The 22,645-nt window shown below is 43.3% G+C and overlaps 1 protein-coding gene across 5 annotated transcripts in view; it reads right to left on the bottom strand.

Annotated features, from left to right (window-relative positions):
- The window catches only part of atrx (ATRX chromatin remodeler), a 29,242-nt gene extending 9,270 nt beyond the window's left edge, over nucleotides 1-19,972 (bottom strand). Inside the window, exons 1-29 of one of the 5 annotated variants that reach the window (XM_027282637.1) lie at nucleotides 19,704-19,972; nucleotides 17,642-17,694; nucleotides 17,464-17,553; nucleotides 17,231-17,343; nucleotides 17,065-17,145; nucleotides 16,819-16,928; nucleotides 16,647-16,714; nucleotides 14,104-16,310; nucleotides 13,760-13,826; nucleotides 13,361-13,515; nucleotides 13,109-13,264; nucleotides 12,885-13,008; nucleotides 12,663-12,762; nucleotides 12,207-12,374; nucleotides 11,409-11,550; nucleotides 11,179-11,288; nucleotides 9,791-9,937; nucleotides 9,496-9,673; nucleotides 9,263-9,400; nucleotides 9,001-9,176; nucleotides 8,790-8,907; nucleotides 7,516-7,646; nucleotides 7,166-7,257; nucleotides 6,898-7,037; nucleotides 6,082-6,232; nucleotides 5,852-5,952; nucleotides 4,960-5,068; nucleotides 4,692-4,869; nucleotides 4,186-4,377 (exon numbers count right to left, since the gene is read on the bottom strand). In XM_027282637.1, the coding sequence (XP_027138438.1) occupies nucleotides 4,186-4,377; nucleotides 4,692-4,869; nucleotides 4,960-5,068; nucleotides 5,852-5,952; nucleotides 6,082-6,232; nucleotides 6,898-7,037; nucleotides 7,166-7,257; nucleotides 7,516-7,646; nucleotides 8,790-8,907; nucleotides 9,001-9,176; nucleotides 9,263-9,400; nucleotides 9,496-9,673; nucleotides 9,791-9,937; nucleotides 11,179-11,288; nucleotides 11,409-11,550; nucleotides 12,207-12,374; nucleotides 12,663-12,762; nucleotides 12,885-13,008; nucleotides 13,109-13,264; nucleotides 13,361-13,515; nucleotides 13,760-13,826; nucleotides 14,104-16,310; nucleotides 16,647-16,714; nucleotides 16,819-16,928; nucleotides 17,065-17,145; nucleotides 17,231-17,343; nucleotides 17,464-17,492 (5,481 nt within the window). In that variant the 5' untranslated portion in view covers nucleotides 17,493-17,553; nucleotides 17,642-17,694; nucleotides 19,704-19,972. Of the gene's footprint in view, nucleotides 1-4,185; nucleotides 4,378-4,691; nucleotides 4,870-4,959; nucleotides 5,069-5,851; nucleotides 5,953-6,081; nucleotides 6,233-6,897; nucleotides 7,038-7,165; nucleotides 7,258-7,515; nucleotides 7,647-8,789; nucleotides 8,908-9,000; nucleotides 9,177-9,262; nucleotides 9,401-9,495; nucleotides 9,674-9,790; nucleotides 9,938-11,178; nucleotides 11,289-11,408; nucleotides 11,551-12,206; nucleotides 12,375-12,662; nucleotides 12,763-12,884; nucleotides 13,009-13,108; nucleotides 13,265-13,360; nucleotides 13,516-13,759; nucleotides 13,827-14,103; nucleotides 16,311-16,646; nucleotides 16,715-16,818; nucleotides 16,929-17,064; nucleotides 17,146-17,230; nucleotides 17,344-17,463; nucleotides 17,554-17,641; nucleotides 17,695-19,000; nucleotides 19,150-19,703 lie in introns of those variants that run through there. The other 4 variants (XM_019265492.2, XM_019265493.2, XM_027282642.1 and 1 more) reach the window with 4 other exon arrangements.
- Between the last annotated feature and the right edge of the window lie 2,673 nt (nucleotides 19,973-22,645).

Below are 22,645 nucleotides of genomic sequence, written 5' to 3'. Positions count from 1 at the left end.
GGGATTGTTGGCCACGTTATCAGATATTTTCTCAAGCGGAGAACGTTCTCGACCACGTTAACCCAATTTCCTGCACCTAAACGACCACTTATTGTGTCGAGAACGCTTTAACCGCGCTTCCGCGTTTTTTTTTTTTAATGATTTCTGTCATTGCCGCAACAATAAACTTGTACTTAACGGAGAGAAAAACCACACAGGAGGAGTTAAATGTGCGAGAGGAGAGATGAAAGTTGAGGAGACTGAAAAGATGGGACGGGAAAACAGACTGCTGACAGAGTTCCAACATAAAAAGAAAAAGAGTAAAGAGTAAAGAGAAGTGAAAAACAAACCTCAAAGCGGCAAAGTGACAGAGATCCTCAGTTGTCTGACCACAGCAACTGATTAACTGAGGTTTTTGCATGTATTTAAAGTGTCTGCCAGATACTTCTTTTGATGCACAGGTGCGTTAACCATAGCAACAGAGGGGGCCAAGACAGGATCCCGACAGCAGGAATGTGAGTGGCTGGGATATTTGTAATACCTAAACATAGCCAGTCAAAACTCCCCTCTCTCCTCCAGCTGCACGCAAGTGATACACATAACCATACTGGCCTGCTCTAAACAGTTTCCCTACAAAGACGCACTCAACTACGGGCGCTGTGCCTGACATCAGGAGGCCGCCACTGCCCTCAGGACCACATTGTCTTCACACCCTCCAAGGCTCGCGCACGTCAAAGGGTTTATCTAGCTGTCAGTCAATTATCAGAGAAACAAAATCAGGGGGCTAAACAGAGACAATAAACATAACACAACCCTATAAAAACAAGCCTCAGCCAGCGCCGTGGGGGTTTATTTCTACGAAAGCTCGCTGCAACGGCCAGCTGGAGCTCGACCGGTCATGAGGGATTCTCTGCGAGTATGATGGTGGAACAAAAAAGTCGAAAAATGGAGATCGGTTTCTGATAAAAGCGAGAAACAGGTTGGTCCATAGTTCTAGTCATTGACTACCAGTGAAGAGGTGGGAAAGTGTCGAGTTCAAATTCAATGTGAAAAGGACGACAAGGGATGTTACAAGGTCAAAGTCAAGATGCGGTTCACAAGAAGAGCTGGAACCACTATAAACCTTTTTTTGATTCCCAGTTGGCCACACTGGACGAATGGAAAATACTGCCATCTTAGAGAGCGGGGAGATGAGATATCGTTTGATGATGCCGCACATTTTCAGACAGACACAGTTTCTTCTGGAACGTAGTTATGTTAAGAAAGAAAAAAAAAGAAAAGGTTAAGAGGTAAATTCTCTGGCTCTTTCCTCACCCCTGCACAGCCGGCCATTTAAGGCATGAAGTGGGTGTGAATATCTGATTGTTGGTTGCAGAGATATTTCAGAAATGGTTACAGAAATCAGATGTCAGGAAGGTGCTGGTGGAGGGGGGGGTCCAGAAGCGACTCAATCATTCAAGTAAATGTTTTGAAGCTAAATTTAGGCCATCGCTTGTGTGGCGTCGGCACTATAAAGGGTATTAGAAAACAGGAGTCATCAGTGCTCTGCTCATTTCTAAGCTTTCATTATCTGGTGTTGTGTTTAACCACCAGAGACATCAACATCTCCACAGACTGTAGTCTCAACAGACCACAATGCAGCAAACGAGGACCATGGCTCTCGCTTTTTTTCCCCCCCACCTGCAACAGCTCTGTCTCTGGCTGTAACTATCATTAGTGTTCTCTCCACCTGCAATGCAACAAGCTCGGGCATGTTTTCTGAAAGCTGGCAAAAAAGCATTCTGGGAAGTATGAGAAACCACTTACTGACACAGGCTGAGGAGCAAAACCTTAAAATGTACAAAACCTTCGACACAAACGAATCCTCTGAACATCACTGACTGATGACATATATAATCCTAAGAGAATATTCGAGGGGGATTTTTCCTTTAAGGTCAAAGTGACTTCCTAACCCTAATGAGACAAGCATGGTGTGGCTTATTGCTCCAGTCTGCTCCTGTCTAAACTGTGGCTTGAGTGCAGCTTCCCCACAGCCTTTCAGTGTACCTGACAGAGTCTAATGACCACTACAGCCATCACCTGCTGAGAGCACATACAGCCAAGTACGCCCACAGCCTGCCAGCTTGACTGACAGTGCACAATGCTGCGACACTCGCAGGGAATAGTGCAGAGTTGTATATAAAAAAAAAAAGAAGAAAAAACTAGTTGTACAAGTGGTCGCATGTTAGATTGAAGAGACGAGTCTGATGAACAGGAAATGGGTGAGGGTGTCTCAGGATGGGTGGGTGGGGAGTCAAAATCTCATGTCTGGGCTGCGACGACCTTCTTTGTCATTAGGGGGAAGTGCACCCGCTTCCTTTGTCTCCAATTAGTTTCTCTGAAGAGCACAGAGACATCTTTAAGAGAGGGGTTTAAATAATGACCCTTCATCAGGCAGGGCAGGCCAGAGGGGGAAGCAGGAAAACAACTTTACTGAGCTCGCTTTGAACATTTGGAGGCAGAGTGGCAAGTCAGGGCAACATATGGTCGCGATGATGGCGAAGAAAAGATGGGACTGGGTAATAGTAGACAGGAAAGAGAGTGAGGACAGCGGTAAGGGAAATGGAAATGAAGGTAGGACATGAGGTGAGAGTGGTGCAGAAATAACCACGGAAAGATATAAGCCGGTAGGAGACATAAAGAGGGAGTGATAACAGAGAAAAGACAACTCTGCAGTGAGTTTTTCTTGAGAGAGAAATAACTCCAACTTAGCTTCTTAAGCATGAATGTAAACCACTGCCTCTACGGCCTGCGTGACCCGAGCTACGTGCCCTCTCTGGCTAACAAAACAGCACTTCCCAGCATGAAAAGTTTAGGGGAAGAAGTGCAAAACTCCCTCTGCCGTGGCTCGGTTCACTCTCTCCTTCTGTGCAGAGCATTGTTGGCCGAAAGTGATACAGGGCGTCTGACTCATCTTCACATCATTCCAGACGGCAAATTCCTTCCGTAATACTGCAAGTCCTGCTGCCACATCATAGTTAACCCCCTGGCCAAAACAGGTCAGCTTGTTAAAGAGCTTGTCAGCCTCTCCGTCTTTAATACTGTGTCACATAAATGTCACTGGGCTCATTAAAGATCATACACATCTAACAGGCAGCAGCTCAATGAACACATCTTTCCTCTTCAAATCTCCAACTGTGCTCCGCTACGCTGTGAGTGGACTACTCCCGGTTCAGAGGAATTTAGAAGGTGAGAGCAATGATATCAGCTGCCGGCTGAGTGGATTCAAGCAGTGCTCCTACCTGTTAATACCCATGAAGGGAATAGCGATAAAGATCTTTTGACAGTGTAAATGGAAAACAGATTTTCCATTAAGGTGCACTGAAAGGCCTCTCGACCGTCCAGTGAAAGAGCAAGCGAACTGGATACAGTGTTTCTTTTATCCGCTGTGTTTACTGATTTCTGCAGAGTAACCCAGGTTAAACCAAAACAGAGAGGTAAAACCACTTAAGATGATCTGCATAAACCTAGAGACTGCAAAAAGGGAAGGAGTGGGAAAGGATGGGAGTAATTCAAAGATCAGAGAAGGGAGGAATGAAAAGGAAGAAAAAAAATAGCTGTGCAGGTTTATAGCTGGGCAGCAGCAGTGTTGCAATGAGAAGACTATTTAGTAAATAGCAGTAAACAGACAAATCTGTGCAGCTGTGCGGGGTTGGATGGCCCATGTAAGGGCCGTGTGTTCTTATTAAACCCCAGGGGGCCCAAAATAGTGACACAGCACCTGCATTAAAGAGAGAAGAGGCGAGCGCAGGATTATGAAAGGAAACAAGAAGAAATAGAAAGATCCTGCAAAGGCCAAGCAAGATACAAGCTGGCATGGAGTCCAAATAACAGTTTATCACCAAAGTGCTAAACTTCAAAAAGGAAGGACATACTACTTGGTGCAAGTTTGGAAAAACAAGCTTGGCATTTAAAATGCCATTCTGTGCCATGTTTGTTGAAGGAAAAAGAACTATTTCACTACTGTTAATTGGTTTCAGCCTGCTTTTCCTCATTTCCTTTGGAGGTCAGTCTAAAGAAAACCATCAAATCTCAGTCAATGGTTCGTCAAAGTCCAATAACGTATGATTTATTCTAAATTACATTTACAGAAATGTGCTTGGTCAAACATCAAAGCATCTTTGAACAATCTAAGTACATAAACGGCATACGTGCATGCGTGTTTACCTTCGGGAGCAAGGGTGTGGCTTTCTTGCTCTTCTTCTCTGAGGGATCGTCCGCCATGTCCGGCTCAAAGGTGTAGAGCTCGGCCAGCTCGTTCGTTGTAAAGTGCCGCTCAATCTGCTGCTGGTCCACCACACGGAATGACAGAGACTGTTTGGTTACCTGCCGGTCGTAAATCTTCTCCTCCATTGTACCCTGAAAATAAGAGAATAAAAGTGAGAAGACAGGCAAGACAGAATATTTACAGCTTTACTTAAACATTAATTCAACAGTGCAGGTATTTGCTTGTTCTGCTTTAGTATGACAGCCAAAACTCACTGAAGTCTCTCGATTTACTACCAGTACTGTAGATTAAACTGCTTCTAGATGGGGACACTCTGAGACTTAAGATGTGCCTAGAGCCACAGTAGATTATACATGAGCTGTGAAAAGCGCTTTAACGCCAAAGGGATCATGATGTGTCATGATCCCACAGCAGAAATGTTGATCACACCGTTTGCTGAACTCACTTGGGCCAGGAACCTGTACACATAGACCGTCTTAAGCTGGCCAAAACGGTAAACCCTGAAGATACTCTGGATGTCATAGGAGGGGTTCCAGGAGGCGTCGAAGATGATGACTCTGTTGGCTGCCACCAGGTTGATGCCAAGGGAGCCGGCTCGCGTTGAAATGAGGAATAGACGACCTCTGGGAAAGTAGGAGAGAGAGAGAGAGGCGAGTTAGTGATACAGTGAAAAACATTATTGTTCTGTGTTGTGTAAAATTAAAGCTCATTACCTAATGTTACTGGTGTCATTAAACTCTTCAGCCCACTTCTTCCTGGTGGTGGCGTTGGTGGAGCCGTCCAGGCGATAGTAGTCAATGTTCCTGTACCACTTGCCGTCACCTTCACAGACATGTTAGTTAAGAAATCTGCCATGACTGTTCAACACCGACATATCGGCTCCGCCAAACCTTCAAAAACACGCGTGTCACCATCAACTAGGCCCTTTCCTTGTCAGAAGGACTTAAGTTTGGGTATTAGCAGACAGCAGATAGATGGTTGTGTTGGTTAGAGGCCAGCCATGTTCAGCCTTCAAGATGGCAACCCCCCCACCACCCCACCAGCCTTCATAACCAACATTTCAGTATGTTTCCAATTACGGCACTGTGATCTTTTCATTACAAATTACAAACCCTTGAGCAAACATTTTTTTGTGGAATAAAAAGTCAAGGTCTAATCATTTTCAAAATGAAAGTAAAAACAGCTGCTGTGGTTTAATTAGGAACATGACCTTACACCAGCGGCGGTGTGCATGCGCGTCTGTGTGTGTTCAAGGGTAATAAGCACACCAGTGTGTACAAGAATACATGTTGCATGTGGGCTTGTCTTACGAGCGCGAAACCTGCATCTCCATATGAAAATACTTCAGCCTTCACTGATGGTAATGTTAGCATTTTTTTTTTATATCTCACACATAGTTTAGTCAGTTCAAAGACTCCAGTGTAAAACCATAAAAATGAAACTCCGGACAGACAACTGGGCTCCTCGAGCTCCATAAGTCAGTAGCTGGTTGTAATATTAAACATTGCTCCGTGATTTTAGCACATCATGAAACCGAGAGCAACCTTTTAAATGATAATCATGCAGGGAAGTAGGGTTAACACATCGACAGGAGTACAAATGTACCTTTGTATGGAGAGATTTTGTCTTCATCTTTAGCTCTGCAAGACAGCTCCAGGAAATCCTCGATCAGGTTGAGAGAGATGAGAGACTGACTGAACACCAACCTGAGGACAGGAGATACACCCGTGTCACTTTACGGCAGCTGCATGTCACTCTGTGATTAACACAAACACTTTCGAGTAACGCTGCAAACCAACTGAAAAGGTTTCATATGCAAACACTGACACACTTACACTTTATCATCTACTTCCTCTGCCATGCGCAGGATCTCAAAGAGGAGCGTTATCTTTCCTGAGTGCTCCAAGATCTCAGCGTCGGCCTCTGTGACAAACTCCTTGTGCCAGTCAGGAGTTGGACTTCCTGGTGCAGAGCTAGTTGGTCGAGCTGTTTGATACATAGATTAGTAACAGATTAGTCTTCATGAGGTCGGCGCAATCTCACAAAAACAAGCTGAAACAAAGACAGAGTTCATTATTACGTGTTTCTCTGCTACGCTACAGCTGCAGCGTTTGCAGATGTTAGTTGTCAAAGCAAGAATGTTATTAAATATTTTCTTTTTAATACGTCTTTTATATGTTGACACGCTCCATCAAGTTACTAATGATTGCGGTCTTGTTTTGTTTGGGGCTAACTTATTCATAATTTAATTCCACACCAGCTTAATAATGTTTCCTGACATGTAATAGATGCAATAATACAATGACATCCATAATAATGTGACCTTTAAAGAATCACAAAGTCAGCTCAAGTGTCTTTGTTTTTATTTAAGCCTCAGTCAAAATGTGTTGACTTGGTTTATGGTTTAACCAGTCAGAAAACAGTACTTAGTTCAAAATTTAAAACATCACACTCTTAAAACCGGTTCAACTTCTGGCTGCCAAGCTTAATTAATTTTGAGTGGATATTTTTCAGAGCACAAATTGAGCTTGTAACAATTAGGATTCTATCTGCTATGTGTTTTATATTGGATATTCCCGTACATGCAGTTATGGCAACTCTCGTACTCAGCCAACTGCCCCATAATGCTCCCATATGCACGACAAACTTACGTTCCTCTACAGGCTCCGGTCTGTTTCGACCCTCTCCGTTCCTGCCCCGAGAGCTGCTGTTCCACTCTTTGATGACCTCCACGTCATCACTGTCCGAGTCATCAGATGCCTTCTTTTTTCCCTTCCCTTGCTTCTTTTTCCTATTAGGAAGGAGGAATGGTGGAGGAGACGGGGTCAGCGAGAATAACAGATGCAAAGAGAGAAGGGCAGTTAAATGAGGTCATCTCTGTACGACAAGGAGAAATGGAAGTGAAATCTATCATTTTACTTCTTCTTGTCGTCCTCGGAGGTCATGCTCATAGAGGATTCTTCTGTTTCTGAAGCGATGAACTCGTCCATGCTGTCCTCGTCGAAGAAACCCTGCAAGAGAGTGCGTTCGCTTGAGTCTCGACTGTGCGGTGATATAGGTCAACCAAACACTGAGAGATGGATCATGGGTAGCAGAAATGATGCATAAGGGGAATTTTTTGCCGCAGTGGTGAAATGCGTGTTGTTGCATGACCTGTCAGCACTATATATTTCTATTGTTTTACCACAGTGTGTGTGATTTGTGCTAATGTATTCACAGTTATTCAGTTGGTGTTTAGTGTGGTTTCATTTCGTCTTCCCCAGCCCTACCCTGTTTTCTTTACTGATGTAGTCCAGCTGAAGGCACCAGGGATGGGTCCAGATTCTGCTGAGCATCTGGAAATCCTGGAAGAGTTTGGTCCCCGCACGGCCCCGGCCCCCCTCCATAGCATTCCCCACACCTGCACACAAGGGAAAGAGTTTGAGGAGGAAGATGGATGTGTGTTTGCATTATGTACTTGACAGCATGCCCTTAATCTCTCCATACATACAGGCTAGGGTGGAAAATGTAGCTCTCCTTGCCACCTGACTATGGACAAACTGGAGTAGTCATTATTTACACAAAACAAATCACACTTGTCAGCAATACTTTTGGAAAGCAATATTCAATCTTGTCAAGTCTGATCAGCTGAATCAGTGGATTTATGAAGTGAAGTGGGTGGCAGCAGCAGAAATGTTAATGTTGTAACCGCCTGCATTGACCCAAAAAGGTGAGAAATTACAGGGGGGGGCAACATGCGCATCTATTCCCCCTGTGCAGAGGGACTGGTGGTCTTGGGTCCAAAGACACCACGGTGGAGGTCCAGAGCCACAGTCACAACATCAGCACTGTGCCCTGTGGACAACCCTGCCTAATGAGCCACAGCCCCCCCTGCACCACCACCGCCATCACTCCTCTTCTTACATACCGGCTCTCCTGGTCTTTGTTTTCGCTTTTGGTGTAAAACCTTTGGACCCTCCTCCCTCTAAATTTCTTTCCCGTTCCTTTATGCCCCCACATTCCCCCTTTACCCCCCACCCTCTGTTCCCTCTCTCCCAGAGCTCTTCATTAGGGAGACGTGGGAAACTGGGCTTAAACCCTGCCTGCGGCACTCTGCCAGCTGCCACTCTTGCGCACACACACACACACACACACGTCTGTCTTGGGCCATATTCTGAGAGGAAGTCCACTAAACGACTTAACAATGCAGCACGAGAAAGTGAGAGACCAGAAAGGCCTTCCATTTATCTAAAAACCTTGTCTGAGTAAGTGAAATCCAGTTAAGAGAGCACTTTTAAGAAAAACAGGCCCCCTGTAGTAGGATTTAGCGTAGTCCTAGACTACACATGTTTTCCCGCGGTATTCTCAATTGAATTTTGTTCTAGTATGTGACTAGGTTAAATCCCTGTCAGAGCAATCAGACCTGACACTGTTAAAAACTCTGTTAGCAGCCCCAAGAGGCGCTGCTGTTCCCAACACCCAAAAAGATCAGAGGAGTTTGAACCAAAGAAGAACACCCTCTGCTGCCGTGCAACAAAGCTGCATCTGAACACGTGTATCTCACCTGTGAAGTGCTCCAGGTAGTATCTGTAGAGTTTACACTGGATCGGAGTCACTCTGACTGACAACACATACTCGTGTTTGGGAGGCAGGAACTTAGTGAGCGCTGTGTAATCTTTCCTCTGTGGGAGGCGGAAATAAATCACATTCTTTAGGAGGAAACGAGAAGGAGGCCAAAGAGAACCTGAGAATAGTTTTGGCCATTTTTTTCTTACCTGGACACAACCAGCAAGCATCTCATAGAGGATGTGTGCCCTCTTCTTCATGATCCGGACATCCTGAAATGTGGAGTCAGCACACTGGCCGTTCTGGATAGGGTTGATGAAGCGGTTCCTGAACTCTTTTATTGAACCCAGCAGGTTTTCCTTGATGAAGTTCACCATGCAGTGGTCTAGTACAGAGACAAAGATCACAAATGTTACATATATTCACAACAACACAGAGTCTAATGGTGTCTATACATCCAGGCAGTCTCACATTCAACAAGGTTGTTTTGCAGAGGTGTTCCAGTCAGCACAACCCTCCTCCTCGTCCTGATAGAGTTCATCGCTTTTGACACAGCAGATGCCTCGTTCTTCAGAATGTGACCTTCATCACAGATCACCAAGTCTGGACCTGGTGAAAGTAAAAAGGAGAAACGTTCGTCACATTCTTTCAATCTCTTTGAAATTTTAATGATGACTTTTAAGCTTGTAAGCTAGATCACAGACCTGGATCTACCAGTGTCTTCTGAAAGGTCTCTTTGAGCTTCTTGCTCTTGATGTTCCTGCCCTGCGTCAGGTTTCGGTACATCTCGTAACCAATGATCATAACACCACCCATTTCTTGCCATTGTTGGAGGGCGTATGCTCGCTCCTGTGGCCTCTTTACTGTGGCCAGCTCAGTCACCTGGTAGATGCAAGAGAAACATTGATCAGAAAAAAAAAGGCCTGTGATGAATGCACAGCAAAACAACCCCACTGTGAAATGGGAACAACTTGAACGGTTACAAAAGTAACTCCTCACCTGTAAACTCTCGTCATCCTTCATTCCGTGTTGCCACTTCTCAAACTCATTGAGCCAATTAAGGACGGTGTTCAGGGGACAAACCACCAGAGCTGTGCTGAAATCCAGCTTCTCACAAAGCAGCAAAGTGTGAAGGAATGTCACCACCTACAGGGCAAAAACATAACTACGGTTAAACAGTGCAATGCACACAGAGGTCTGCAGACATGGACCCCTCAGGGGCAGTTTAACTGTTGTTAATTGTAGAGTTGCGCGATACTCACGGTACCCCGCGGTGCCAAATCATAACGGTTCCTACTGTACTAGAAATTTTACACGACGGTACTACCGTGGATTATTAAACTACCGGTGCCAGTCTCCGCTACATAGCGGCCACCTCTGCTCTCCTCCCGATTTCTCACTGCATGCTACTCCCTTGTAAACAAACCCACATGGCAACTACTGCAACTGAACTACACAGCTGCTGAATCAGTGGCTGTTTGCCTGTTACTGGTGATGTCCGGGGGATATGATAGGCTCGTCTGTTAGCTGATTGGCTGTTCATGTGTTTCTGCCGGCAAGAACAAACTCCACGAAGACAGCTCCGCTTCGATAAAATTCGCTTCAAAACAAACACTGCTAATTTTGCTCAAAAAACCAAACTCGTTGTTTCAAACTTGTTTCAGTCTAATTCTTACTTCACCAGTATTAAGTTTATCATGCACCAAACAACATTATAAGTAATTAATAAGTATTTATAACTTGTACAAATACATTGCAGCTCATGTTGGAAGTGCCCAGGTCAAAATATAAACACTGGGGGCGACCGAGCATTTTCCGTTGCCGCCCCCAGGCTCTGGAATAAGCTCCCCGTCAAGATGCGTCTTGTTTCGGACCTGGGCCTCTTAAATCCAGGCTAAAAACCCACCAATTCAGGATGGCTTTTAATACCCAGCAGTATGATGACACTTATCTATCTCGATTTTGTTGTATTTTATTGTTTTTACTGTTCCTTTATTGTTTTTAATTTATTTGTTTTACTTATTGCTCTCGTTATTTATTACCTGCTGTAAAGCACTTTGGTACACCGGATAATACCCGGAACCGTGATACTTTGTCTGGTATAGTATCGTGGTTACGCATTTTGGTATCGTGACAACTCTAGTCAATTGTAATCAATATGTACCTAATATCTGTACATATTTTCAGCAAACATACAGCAAGGTAACCCCATGAGAATATGATCTTCACAGTGTACATTTAAACAACAGCTAAAATGTATTTCTTGCTGTCCACAGCAGTGCTTTGTTCTGTGCTGGGACTTCTGTCTGCTTCTCGTAACTGGGAGCCTGCTGTCTACTGTAGGCAACACACAGACTATTCATAAACTCGCTCTCTCTCCTCCGTACCTGCAAAGTTTTTCCCAGGCCCATACAGTGGGCGAGGATGCAGCCAGAGCCAGAAGACTTCTCGATCTTCTTCACAGATTCACAGCAGCAGTCCCACATGAACTGCACCCCTGAAGCAAAAAAACAAAAAACAGAAGCCAACATTAGTCCAGAGCATCTCAGCATTTTCACATACTTCATGTTGCTGCTGAGCTGTTGTTTTTGTGCGACTGAATTCACTCGCTCCTTACCGTCAACCTGGTGAGGTTTGAGCTTTGTGACAAGGTTCCTGTGCACGTGCACTATCGGCTCCTTGGTCTCTTCATCTTCATCCAGCACCAGCTTGGTCGTGATTGGACAGGTCACCTGAGAAGACTCATTCACCACAATCACCTGAAGAAAAAAATCAGACGAAGAGAGAGGAGTCGTATGAAAACATGTAAAAGTAAAAGCACGTCAATCAAATAACGCCTGAAAGAAAAACGTATTTTACATCTTTTAAATGTGTCTGATAATATTTATAATACCCTGGGGATAAATAATCTGATCTAATAACTGTAATACTGCAAGTTTGGGCAGCTTTCATCCATCTTTAATACACGTGAATGATTATACTGTATGATTTAATCTCTCCTAATGAACACAAAAGCAGACTTCATCCTAAATTAAACAATGACTGATATGATGAGCTTAATTCAGGTCTGTTAAGTAATAGGTAATTAGTGCCAGCGAGCTAGCAGTGCATCAAAACCCCAATGAGACAAATGTCTGGGCTTTTTTATTTTATTTAACAAAATCAATAAAAACATGTATTGCATTGTATTCCCCCTACTGGCAAACACATTTCCACTTGGACTTGTGTCCATTACTTAGTTTAGTATATACACACGATACAGTGCTAGTCAGCTAGTCATTACCTCCTCCAACATCTGATACAATTTTAGGATCTTTCCTGGCATGTAGTATTATCAGGAGACTACCCAACCCGAGTGTTGAGAATGTAACAGCTCAAGGCTTCGAACACGCAGCCAGTTTCGTTTTTTTTTTACCTCTCGAAGTTTCTCCCTGAGTGCTTCTCTCTCCGCTATACGTTTCCTCCTCTCCTCCTCTTCTTTCAGAGCATCTCTCGTCTCTGTCCGCAGCTTGTCGTCCTTCAGGATTTTGCGGATCTTTTTGCGTCCTTTGCGGTCTTCTCCATCTTCATCTTCCTCTCCGCTCTGTGGAAATGAACATTTAGTTCAGGCCTCTGATCTTCAGCCCTTAGGAAAAGAACTCACTTCCTATGATCAGTGACCAAGTAATCCAATGATTAATTTGTGCCTGCAATAATCCTCACAACACACTCCAGGGATGAGTTCAAATAACATTTTATGTGTCATGCATGACTTGACTAGTAAACGGTATGTGGGTCCATCTCCTCTAACCTTCTAAATGCTGCCATAGAAAAAATAAAAAACTTTGGGTCAGTTCAAGACTACTAGCAGGTGTTATGCATTTTAAAACACCTTCTCATTGCTGGACGAAGACTCCTGAACTTTAATCCTGCGTCGTTTCTTCTTCTGCTTGCAACTTCTCTGTTTCTCCTCGTCCTTCTTCTTCGCAGCTCTAAAAGACACAAATCAGAATATTGTATAAGCAAGTGCAGCAGGAGATCGATCCAGATCCAGTGGCAGTCCAGTACGTTACTGCTATTGACTGGTTCAGGAGTTGGAGTTCTCCATTCTCACCTGGTCTTTCGACGCTTCCCGTCGTTCTCGGATTCACTAAGCTCCTCGCTTACTGCAGACTCTTCACTGGAATCTGCCTTCTCATAGTCAGAGTCTTCAGAGTCTTCAGATTCATTGCTGTCTACTGACAGGCAGACAGAAACAGAAAGAGATTATGCAAGTCACTTGCTGGCCCTTATTATTAAAACATGACACACAGCGCAAGTGAAAAATTCAAAATTAACCTTTCGACTTCTTCTTGCCCCCCTTCTTCTCTTTACTAGCAGCTTTCTCGTCTCCTGATTCGCCCTCACTCAGCGAGAGTTTATGGCGTAGCAATTTGTGGCGTCTGCCACGTTTCTTCACTTCGACATCAGAACTTGAGTCTTCTGAATCCTCATCTTCAAAAGAAAGACACAAACAGTTTGAGACGACACACAATAAGAGATGCTTCTTTTAAAAGAAAAACGTATATATATTCTGTAAACATATGCTACCTTGCTGCTCTTCTTCTGCTTCCTCATCGTCCTCCTCTTTTTTAATCGTCTTGGAAGACTGTTCGTCCTTATCTGCTCCTTCATTATCGGTGGAGCTCTCGGCTCCAGAAGAGTAGTTTGATTTTATTTGGGCAAGAAGCATTTTCTTTGCAATCCTTGAGGGAACAAACAGACAGGTCACATTAACAACATGATAAAAAAAAATGTGTTTCCCCTTTCTTGAATCATGTGAAGACCAGACTAAAAAAAACAGTCTTTGCTTGGTGCCAAAGCCTAGCTAATATTGTAGGTTCAACAGCTCTACCTGACCATACATTTTCTGTACAGAGCTTTTATCGTTCACCTTGAATGTCACTCCCCAGGCAAGAGTATCTTTGCAACTGGTTATTTTTAAAGTACCTGTTTTCAGGATCATCATCGTCATCATCTTCACAAAGCCCGACTTTTTTATCATCCACCTCATCTCCTACATAACAACAGAGCACATGTGATGTTAATACAAGAACATGGCAAGTCATTAAAAGGAGCAATTTTTTAGCATTTGGTTTTGCTGCAAGTTGACTTCAGACTCTATGAAGCTTAAACAAACTGAAGAAGGTGAGCTTTCATGGTGCTGGCCATCTTCTAATCTAAGTCTTGGAGAGAATGTAAACAAGCATAGTTTCCAAAATGTCTAATTTTTTTTATAACACATTATGCAAATTGTACGATGGTTAGACAGATGCTGAACTGGACTGATTTACCTGAGGACTGATGGAAAGGTACACCACCTCCCACTATGTTATCTTCCACAATGGGTTTGATCTTCTGTGCGTCGCTGTCCTCTTCGGAGTCAGCCTGCTGCTGCTCCTCATCCTCCTCCTCGCTGGAGGACAACTGCAGCTTGGAGGCGGATTTGGAGCTCCTTCCCCTGCGCTTCTTTTCATAAGACCTCTTCCGCTCGGCCACCTTCATCTCAGGTGAGTTTCTGTCGTCCTCTTTCGCTTCGTCTTGCCTCGTCTTCTTCACACGGCTAGATCGCCTCTTTGCAGTGCCTAATTTACTCTTTTTCTCCTTCTCCTGGTCAGAGTCTGAGTTGGAGGAGTCTGAGCCTTTCCTCTTCTTCTTCTTCTTGGAAAGCCTTTTACTTTTGTTCTCCAAGTCTGAATCAGAGCTTTCAGACTTCCTTTTGCGTTTGGACATTTTGTCTGTATCCTCTCTGGATGTGTTGTTTAGTTTGAATAGCCGCTTTTTAGCACCCGTGCTTCCCTGTTCCTCATCTGTGCTCTGCTCTGCTGCAGCTTTCTCTAGCAGTATGTTAGGAACTTCATCCGAGTCAGAATCCATCGTCTTTTTCTCAGAAGCCGTGGTCTGCTTCCCATCCTCTTTTTTGGTGTTTCTGGATTTCTTGGAAGATTTGGCCTTCTCCTTACCGTCTTCCTCTGACTCTGAATCGGAGGACTCTTCCTTGCCCTTATTCTCAGTCTGCTTCCTCAAGGGAGTGGTCTTCACTCTACTAGAGCGACGGCTGGGTGGTGGGCTGTTTGTCCCATCTACTGTATCAGCAGCATCATCTTTCGCCTCCTCTTCTTTTCCCTCCTCCTCCTCCTCATGGTCTTCTTCTTTTAACTTTTTCTGCGTCTCTTCGGCTTTCTCTCGGTTTTTGGTCCTGGAGGACCTCGAGCCACATGTCGTCACCACTGGCACAGGAGTAAGTTTGACTATGAGGTTTTTCACCTTGGGCTGAGGACGTTGAGAGTCTGTTGAGTTTCCATTAGACTTTGTATTTTCAGTGTCTTTTTCAGTGCCTGTGACTACATCTGTGTCAGTCTTTGAGAGCATGGTGGAATCTGCGAGACTCTCCACCATCTGAAAAAGCTCTTCAGGAACTGAAGGAGGCACAGACATAATGTCGTGATCTAGGGACATTTCACCAGTTGACACCAGCCCATCATCACAGACTTCAGATTTACATTTCTTTTTGGTTATGCCAACTTCTGTTTGGTCTTTCATTTCAATGTCATTTGACCCTTGGTCATTCTCCTCGTCCTGCTCATTATCCTGATCCACATCCGCCTCCTCTACGTCCGCCTCCTCTACGTCCGCCTCCTCTACATCCGCCTCCTCTACGTCCGCCTCTTCCTCTTCTATAGCTGGCTCCTCCAAAGCGGGCTCCTCTGTAGACGGCACCTCTAAAGCAGACTCCTCTACAGATGGCACCTCTAAAGCTGGCTCCTCTACAGGTTCCTCTGTAGCCTCAGACTCGTCAACTGCATCCGATGCATTATCCATGTGGTCATTTTCTACAGGGACTACGACATCAGCGCTCTTTCTCACAATAGGCTGTTCTTCTTCACCGTTTTGCACCTCCATGTTTTTGAACTCGGGCCCCAAAGCCGCTTCCAAAGCACTGTGGGCTTTTTTCAAATCGGCAAGCACGGCCTTGAAGGCTTTCAAATGCCGATATCTGATAGACTTATCTTCCTGCTCGTCCGTTGCCTGCTGGATGAACTGGATGAATGTATTGTTCAAACCAGTCGTAGTTTCAACAAGCTTTTTAGTTTTCTTTATGAGTTCTTTGGGTACCTGCAGTTTTTTGTAGGAGAAAGTCATGGTCCCTGAGCCTTCCACGTGTTCTTTTCCATTGACAACTGCTTTGTGCTCTTTGACTGGTTTGTTCTTGTGTTGTTTGCTCTCGCGTTCTTCCGTTTTATCTGGTTTATCTGGTTTATCCATTTTATCTGGTTTTCTTTGCTTCAGTAGCGCATGTTCTTGATTTTCCATGACGCTGTGGCATTTGGAGACCAGATCCTGGAGAGGCTCTGACCTGCAGACATAGCAGTGCCACTTTGAGTTCTCATCTGTGATGACTGACAGCTCCTTCCTGCCCAGGTTGCGCAGGATGCACTTCTTGCAGAAGGCGTTGTTGCAGTAGTCACAGCAGATGAGCTTTCCACCTTCAGCACACCACCTAAAGAGGAAGTTCAGAGTTTTAGGACATAAATTAAACAAGGGTAGGGCTTCCCGAATTATTAGCATTTTGATAAAAAAAAAAGTCAAAATTTGATTTTAAAGAAATTAACAATGAAAATGGGTCAGAAACACTTTTATACGCCAAAATTTAATGACGGGTTGCTCTTTAAGTGGCATTAAAATCATTAGCTGCTTACATCATGTACCGTAAACACAACAAGTCCAACTAAGCCTATAATGTTCATATCTTAGAACTTCTATTACGCATCTACGTGTCACTTCAGTTTAACAAATAATCTGTGATGTTTTCTTGGTCTTGTGTAAAATCTCGTACCTGCACTGCTCATCCATCCCATCAGAGTCCCTGTTGATGTCATCACTTGTGTAATACTTGTAGCACGACTACAGGAAGAGGGAACAAGAGTAGAAAGGCGGGAAAATGTCAGCGTGGAACTCCAATAAAATGGCTATGAAAATGTGTGTAATATGTATTTGAACTTTCCTACCTTGCAGATAAGTACTTTGAGCACAGGATGCTCATACACGGAGTTGCGCTGAAACTGGTTTACTTGTTTTCCACAGGCAGTGCAGCTCACCTTCTTCTGTAAAGTATCATCTATCATGAAGAGAGAATAAAATCAGTAACTGTCACTTTCACTCACTAAATGATGCGTCAATCTGAGGCTGTGCAGTTCATACACATTAACGTATGAAACACATTTATAGTTTCCAAGTGACCAAATGAAAATCACCTGTAAGTTTGTGTTTGAAATCCACTCTGAGCTTCATGGCGCCTTTGTTTTCATTCCCAGCTGGCCTCATCACTAAAGTGCCTATTCAGAGGAGGAAAAAAAATCATCAGCATCTCACTTAGTGCCAACAACATACTGATCCAACAAGTAGCCGCATAGTTCATACCTTTAGATGTGTTATTATCTGAGGGATTGTCTGAAGTGGCACCGTCATTCTCACTCTCGGATGAGGCATCGGATTCATTCAGTCCAGTGTGCTTAGCTACAGTAGTGGACTTCCTAAAGATGAGTTAGCACATAGCTTGATTATTTTAAGCTGTGTCATGAGGTGAAACTATTGACAACATGTGACTGCAACCAAAACAAACAACAGCCACATTTAAGAACACGGCACCTCACCTCTTGTTGCGAGAAGAGGAGGGCTTCATAGTTTCTGTTGAGCTACCAGGCTGATAAAGAACACAATATTTATTTTAATAGCTTGACAACCTAGAACAAAACCAAAAATATTAAAAGATATGTGCACTTTGGATGAGTTTTCCCAGTAGCGTAACATACAGAGTTCAGAAAAACTTACCTCCTCTGCCATTTGGTCTCGGTTTGATTCAGAAGAGGGCAGACTCATTTTACCTGCAGAGACATTTGAACATTTTGTTTGTTGACGTTGATGATCATGCACTTACTGTTACCATACAAGTACGTTATATGCCACTGTTTCTGTATACTTTGTGTTTACATTCCTATCGTTTGTGTATTTCATCCATATTTATGTAGCCGAGCTTAAAAGAAAAAAAATACATTTGACACATTTTCTTTACTCCAGTCTGCGTGGTACAAAGCTCAAATCTTCCACTGGAGGATAAGCAAGAATGAAACACATGTTGTATAAAGCACTAGTTCTCAAACTCTGTTATAAGTATCACTGGTGGTATGCGACCTCCTTGTAGTGGTGCTGATAAAATAATTTAAAAACGCATTCTGAATTAAAACATCGAGGTTGCCGGAATATACATTTTCTTTCTGCATTTCCATGAAATATTCTGTTTCAATATCAGCCGCATACATAGACACCCGTATAGCGTGCACATACATCCACGACGAGTTAAAAATGTGATGGTGAGATAGTAAGCGGAGGGAGACTTGTTCAAAATCTCTGCAACTGCGGCTCCAAACAGGAAATATTATGGAGAAGAAGTGCAGATCAGGATATTTTAATACAGTGCTACTTAGAGATGTTTACTGAGGTGCTATGTGGTATAAAAAGCTAGAGAAGCCATGGTATGTGGGAGTGAGTGGTGACTTCCATTTGTTGTTGTTCCATTTCCTATTTCTATAAAACTTTATTACAGGTTTACTATTAATATATATGTATGTAATATTTCTTATTAATAATATTTCTTTCTTAGCACATGTGTACATTTTAATTTTAATGTCTGTTCACATGCTGCTTGTATTCCCCTTGATCTCTCTATCGCATCCATACAAATGTAACTGAATAAACGATAACAGAAATTTTCACTATACAAGAAATTTGCATGTTACATTATTAATTGTACATATATTCTGCTCATTACTGCACGTGACAGCAGGTGTTACATCCTGACAGCCACTGGTGGACAGCAATGTTTGGCTTTTTTTTTAAGCCTAAAACTAATAAACTTCACGAAATACTGTTAATAAGCAGCTCGACTGCTGAATTTGTGCAACCATATTAGTTTGTTTTATTAAATAAGTGCGTTAGCTACAGGGTTTAACTTGCGTTCATTCTCGGAGCGGATCACTCCTGAGACAGAGGCTGTTTATTTTCCCGTTTTTGCGTCATCATAATGTGCTGATTAGATCGCTATGAGCTGTGCTATCGCTCGGTCCTGCCAGTAGCAACAACTACAACAACTACAACAACCAACACCAGGCCGTTTAAATACAATTAAAAAACCTTGTGTCAAAGTCTGTGCTGCTTCTCTCCGCCCGGCAGCAGCCTGGTCTGTGTTTTGACAACACAGGGAACTCCAAGTTCAGCCTGCTAACTAACATTAGCAGTTTTTTGTTTTTTTTTCCAGTACTCCCTTTTCACTGACTCACGTTGCCCTGGTAACATTGCAATCTCGGCAGTGCATGGGCATGAAGAAGAAGAAGAAGAAAATGCATCCACAGGCCTCCTTCTTCTTCTTCTTCTTCTTCTCCTTCTTCTTCTTCCTCGTTGTTTCTGACGATAACCAGACACGAGCCCGCGAACTAACCGCAGCCTGGCACTGCCTCCGCTTTAGCATCCTAAGTAGCTTAAAAAATGCTAGCTACAATACAAACAATAAAAAAAAAAAAAATAAACGCATTCTTGCAAAACAACCCGTTTTCTTTTTTTAATCTAGATTACTTTGACAAACCTCCAGGAGTGCGCGTACGTGAATCTGAATCTGCGTGTGCACGAAGTTAAATATTGCCGGCTACGCAGCTAGCCTAGCCTAGCCTAGCCTAGCCTAGCCTAGCCTAGCCTAGCCTAGCCTGGCCTAGCCTACCCTAGCCTAGCCTAGCCTAGCCTAGCCTAGCCTAGCCTAGCCTCGCAGTGAGCACTCATGGCCCGGCTCAGTAATCAATGCAAAAAAAAAAATGGACTTGTCCAAACAAAACAGAGCTCCTACCTGCTTCCCACCATGGTCTTTTCTTCACCGAGAGACACGCGTTTTTATTTAGTTACTACAGGTGCCGCCGTTTAAATCCAAGTAGCCGATGTGTCGACGGGTGCGGAAGCCCTGAGAAATTGCACACAGAAAAAAGCCGAAACAACTCCGGTCAGGGGAGACAAAGCAAGGGGACCATCTTGCCGGATGGCTGTGGACGCAGTAAAATGGCGCATCCAGCCTAAATCCTGCGAGCTTTCCTATTGGCTGACCTCATCAGATGCTCTCCCGCTCTGAGTGGTCCGGAGCTCACCGGAGCTTATTGATTCGTTTAACCGAGGAGAAAACGACTTTCTCCGGGAGGTAAAAATGCTGCTGGTTGTATTTCCATTTCATTCATTTGATGACACAGTCACAGGCGCGCCGGTTTTGTTTTACTCCATCCACAACGTAAGCGCACTAAAAGAGACTAAAACAGAACAATCATTTATTAAAATAAAAGTACAATACTGTTAGTACTGATGCATCATTTTTACTCCAGTGCCTCATAATAAAGGGTAACATGATATATTTAAGATAAAGAAAAAAACAACAACAATAGTCTGCTGTACAAATTTATAGCCAGGGGTGTCAAATATACAGCAAGAACTGGCTCACCACAGGGTCCAATCAAACTCAAACTTTATTTATTTATATAGCACCTTTCATGCAGACATGCAGCCCAAAGTGCTTCACAGAGCAAAAATAAAATAAAATAAAATTAGGCCATACAATTTTAAAATGTTATAATAAATTGGGCGGCAGTAGCTCAGTCTGTAGGGGGCCGGTTCAAGTCCAGTATGGACCACTGTATGGAAGGTGGACTGGTAGCTGGAGAGGTGCCAGTTCACCTCCTGGGCATAGCCGAGGTGCCCTTGAGCAAGGCACCGAACCCCCCCTAACTGCTCTCAGGCGCTGCTCTGTCTGCTCTGTTTGCAGTTAGGGGTTTGATACCTTGCAAATGAAAGTGGCAACGTTCCAGCTACTAGTCCACCCTCCATACTTTGGTCCATGCTGGACTTGAACCAAAGTATGGATATCTTATAACACCCTCCGATTCCCAAAGCAAAATCCTCCATACTTTGGTCCATGCTGGACTTGAACCAAAGTATGGATATCTTATAACACCCTCCGATTCCCAAAGCAAAATCCATACAGACTGAGCTACTGCCATCCTTGCATTACTGTTAATACTGTTCATACTGTACACATCTTAGCTTCATTAACCCACACTGTATAATTACACTAATAATTATGTTTATATCTACATACAGACTGAGCTACTGAACAACTGCTGCTGCTGCACAAGCTGTATATATCTTAGTGTATTCATTTCACTCTATCCATACTGTACATATCACATTCATATTTATATCTGCACTGTTATTTATATATCCCTGTTCATGTGTACATTACTCTGCACTTTAATGCCTTTGCACTTCTGGGTAGATGTTAAACTCCAAGTCTTAAAGTTATAAATAATTAACAGTGTGGCCACTTTGATTGACAGGTAGGTGCCATGATAGATGCTTTGTTTGTGGACCCAGGTTTCATTCAGCACGCCTCAGGTCCACTGATGATCCACGTCTTTGACGATTTTTAGACTAGACAGGAGGCAGAAGAGGTAGGACTGCCAACATGGCAGCAGCCAGAGATTCTGAGCTTTAAAACAGCTCTTCAAAAACGCATACATTGTCCATTCTTTATACTATCAGTAGGCATGACGTCACGTGGGATGGAAATCTCAAGCCTAACACATTTGATTCTGTATGAATTCAATCTTTGCTTTCTCTGTGAAATATTGGATCGTCTTACCTCTTTGTTGTTTTTATGAAGCCATGTTGAGAGGGTAACTTCTAGTAATCTGAAACATGACAAAGGCCACAAATCAAACTCTGCTTTATTTTTGTGAGCATGAAAGGGTTGGAAACTACTCATAAAATCTTCAGCAATGGGTTTATTTTCATACATTTCAAAGATCTGATCATTTCTGTCTGCAAAAATCTGGATATTGTCATTTATGCATTCATAAACAATCGGCTAGATAACTGCAATTCATTGCTCTCCGACATCAGTAGAAACAATCCCTCACACGTATTCTAGCTTACTTATAAGGAAGCTAGAATACGTGTGAGGGATTGTGACTTGTAGCCAGTCATCTACAGAGTTGATTCTAAGATTTTATTGATCACTTTTAAAGCCCTGAGAGGCCTTACCCCAAGTTATGTAGATGATCTTTAGTGTCAATGTCCCCTCTTGCTCCTTAAGATCCTCAGATGCGTCCTTACTGGTTGTTCCTCAGTTTTATTTGACAGAGACAGCTGAAGAGTGACAGGAATGTGGGGAGAGAGATGGGGAATGACATAAAGCAAAGGGCCACGGGTCCGATTCGAACCACTGCAGCAACGGCTGACCTTTGTACATGGGGTGGATGCTCTACCAACTGAGCTTAACAACTCGGTCCAAATTTATACAAAAAGGTGACAGACTGTGGACTGACTTGCCTGAGGAGATCAGGGCTGCAAACTCTGTGTTAACATTTAAACACACTTCTTTTAAAGAGCCTTTAGTCGACCTTTTTATGTTCTATGTCATATTTTATTCTCTTTTTTTTAATTTATTGCTTTTAAGTTATTGTTATGGTGGTTGGTTTTATTGTGCTCTGCCTTATTGTAAGGCTAACTGTGTTTTAAAAGGTGCTATATAAATAAAATTACTATTATATGCTTATATGCATTTGTTTATCATTACCACTTTCCAATTGCACAAAAGTAAAAGAACATTATCCTGTGGCTCGGGTACCTCTTTAAATAAACTGCACTGGTATCAATATTGTGCCTCCTTTAAGTTATAAATATTACCTGAAGATGGGGCTCTTCTTCAAAGGTTGTCAGTTGTCAGCAACACTCCTACTCAGATTGTCT

The sequence above is a fragment of the Larimichthys crocea genome, chromosome I, assembly GCF_000972845.2.
Source record: "Larimichthys crocea isolate SSNF chromosome I, L_crocea_2.0, whole genome shotgun sequence".
Taxonomy (NCBI): Eukaryota; Metazoa; Chordata; class Actinopteri; family Sciaenidae; genus Larimichthys; species Larimichthys crocea.
This window is presented reverse-complemented; position numbering and strand designations above follow the sequence as displayed.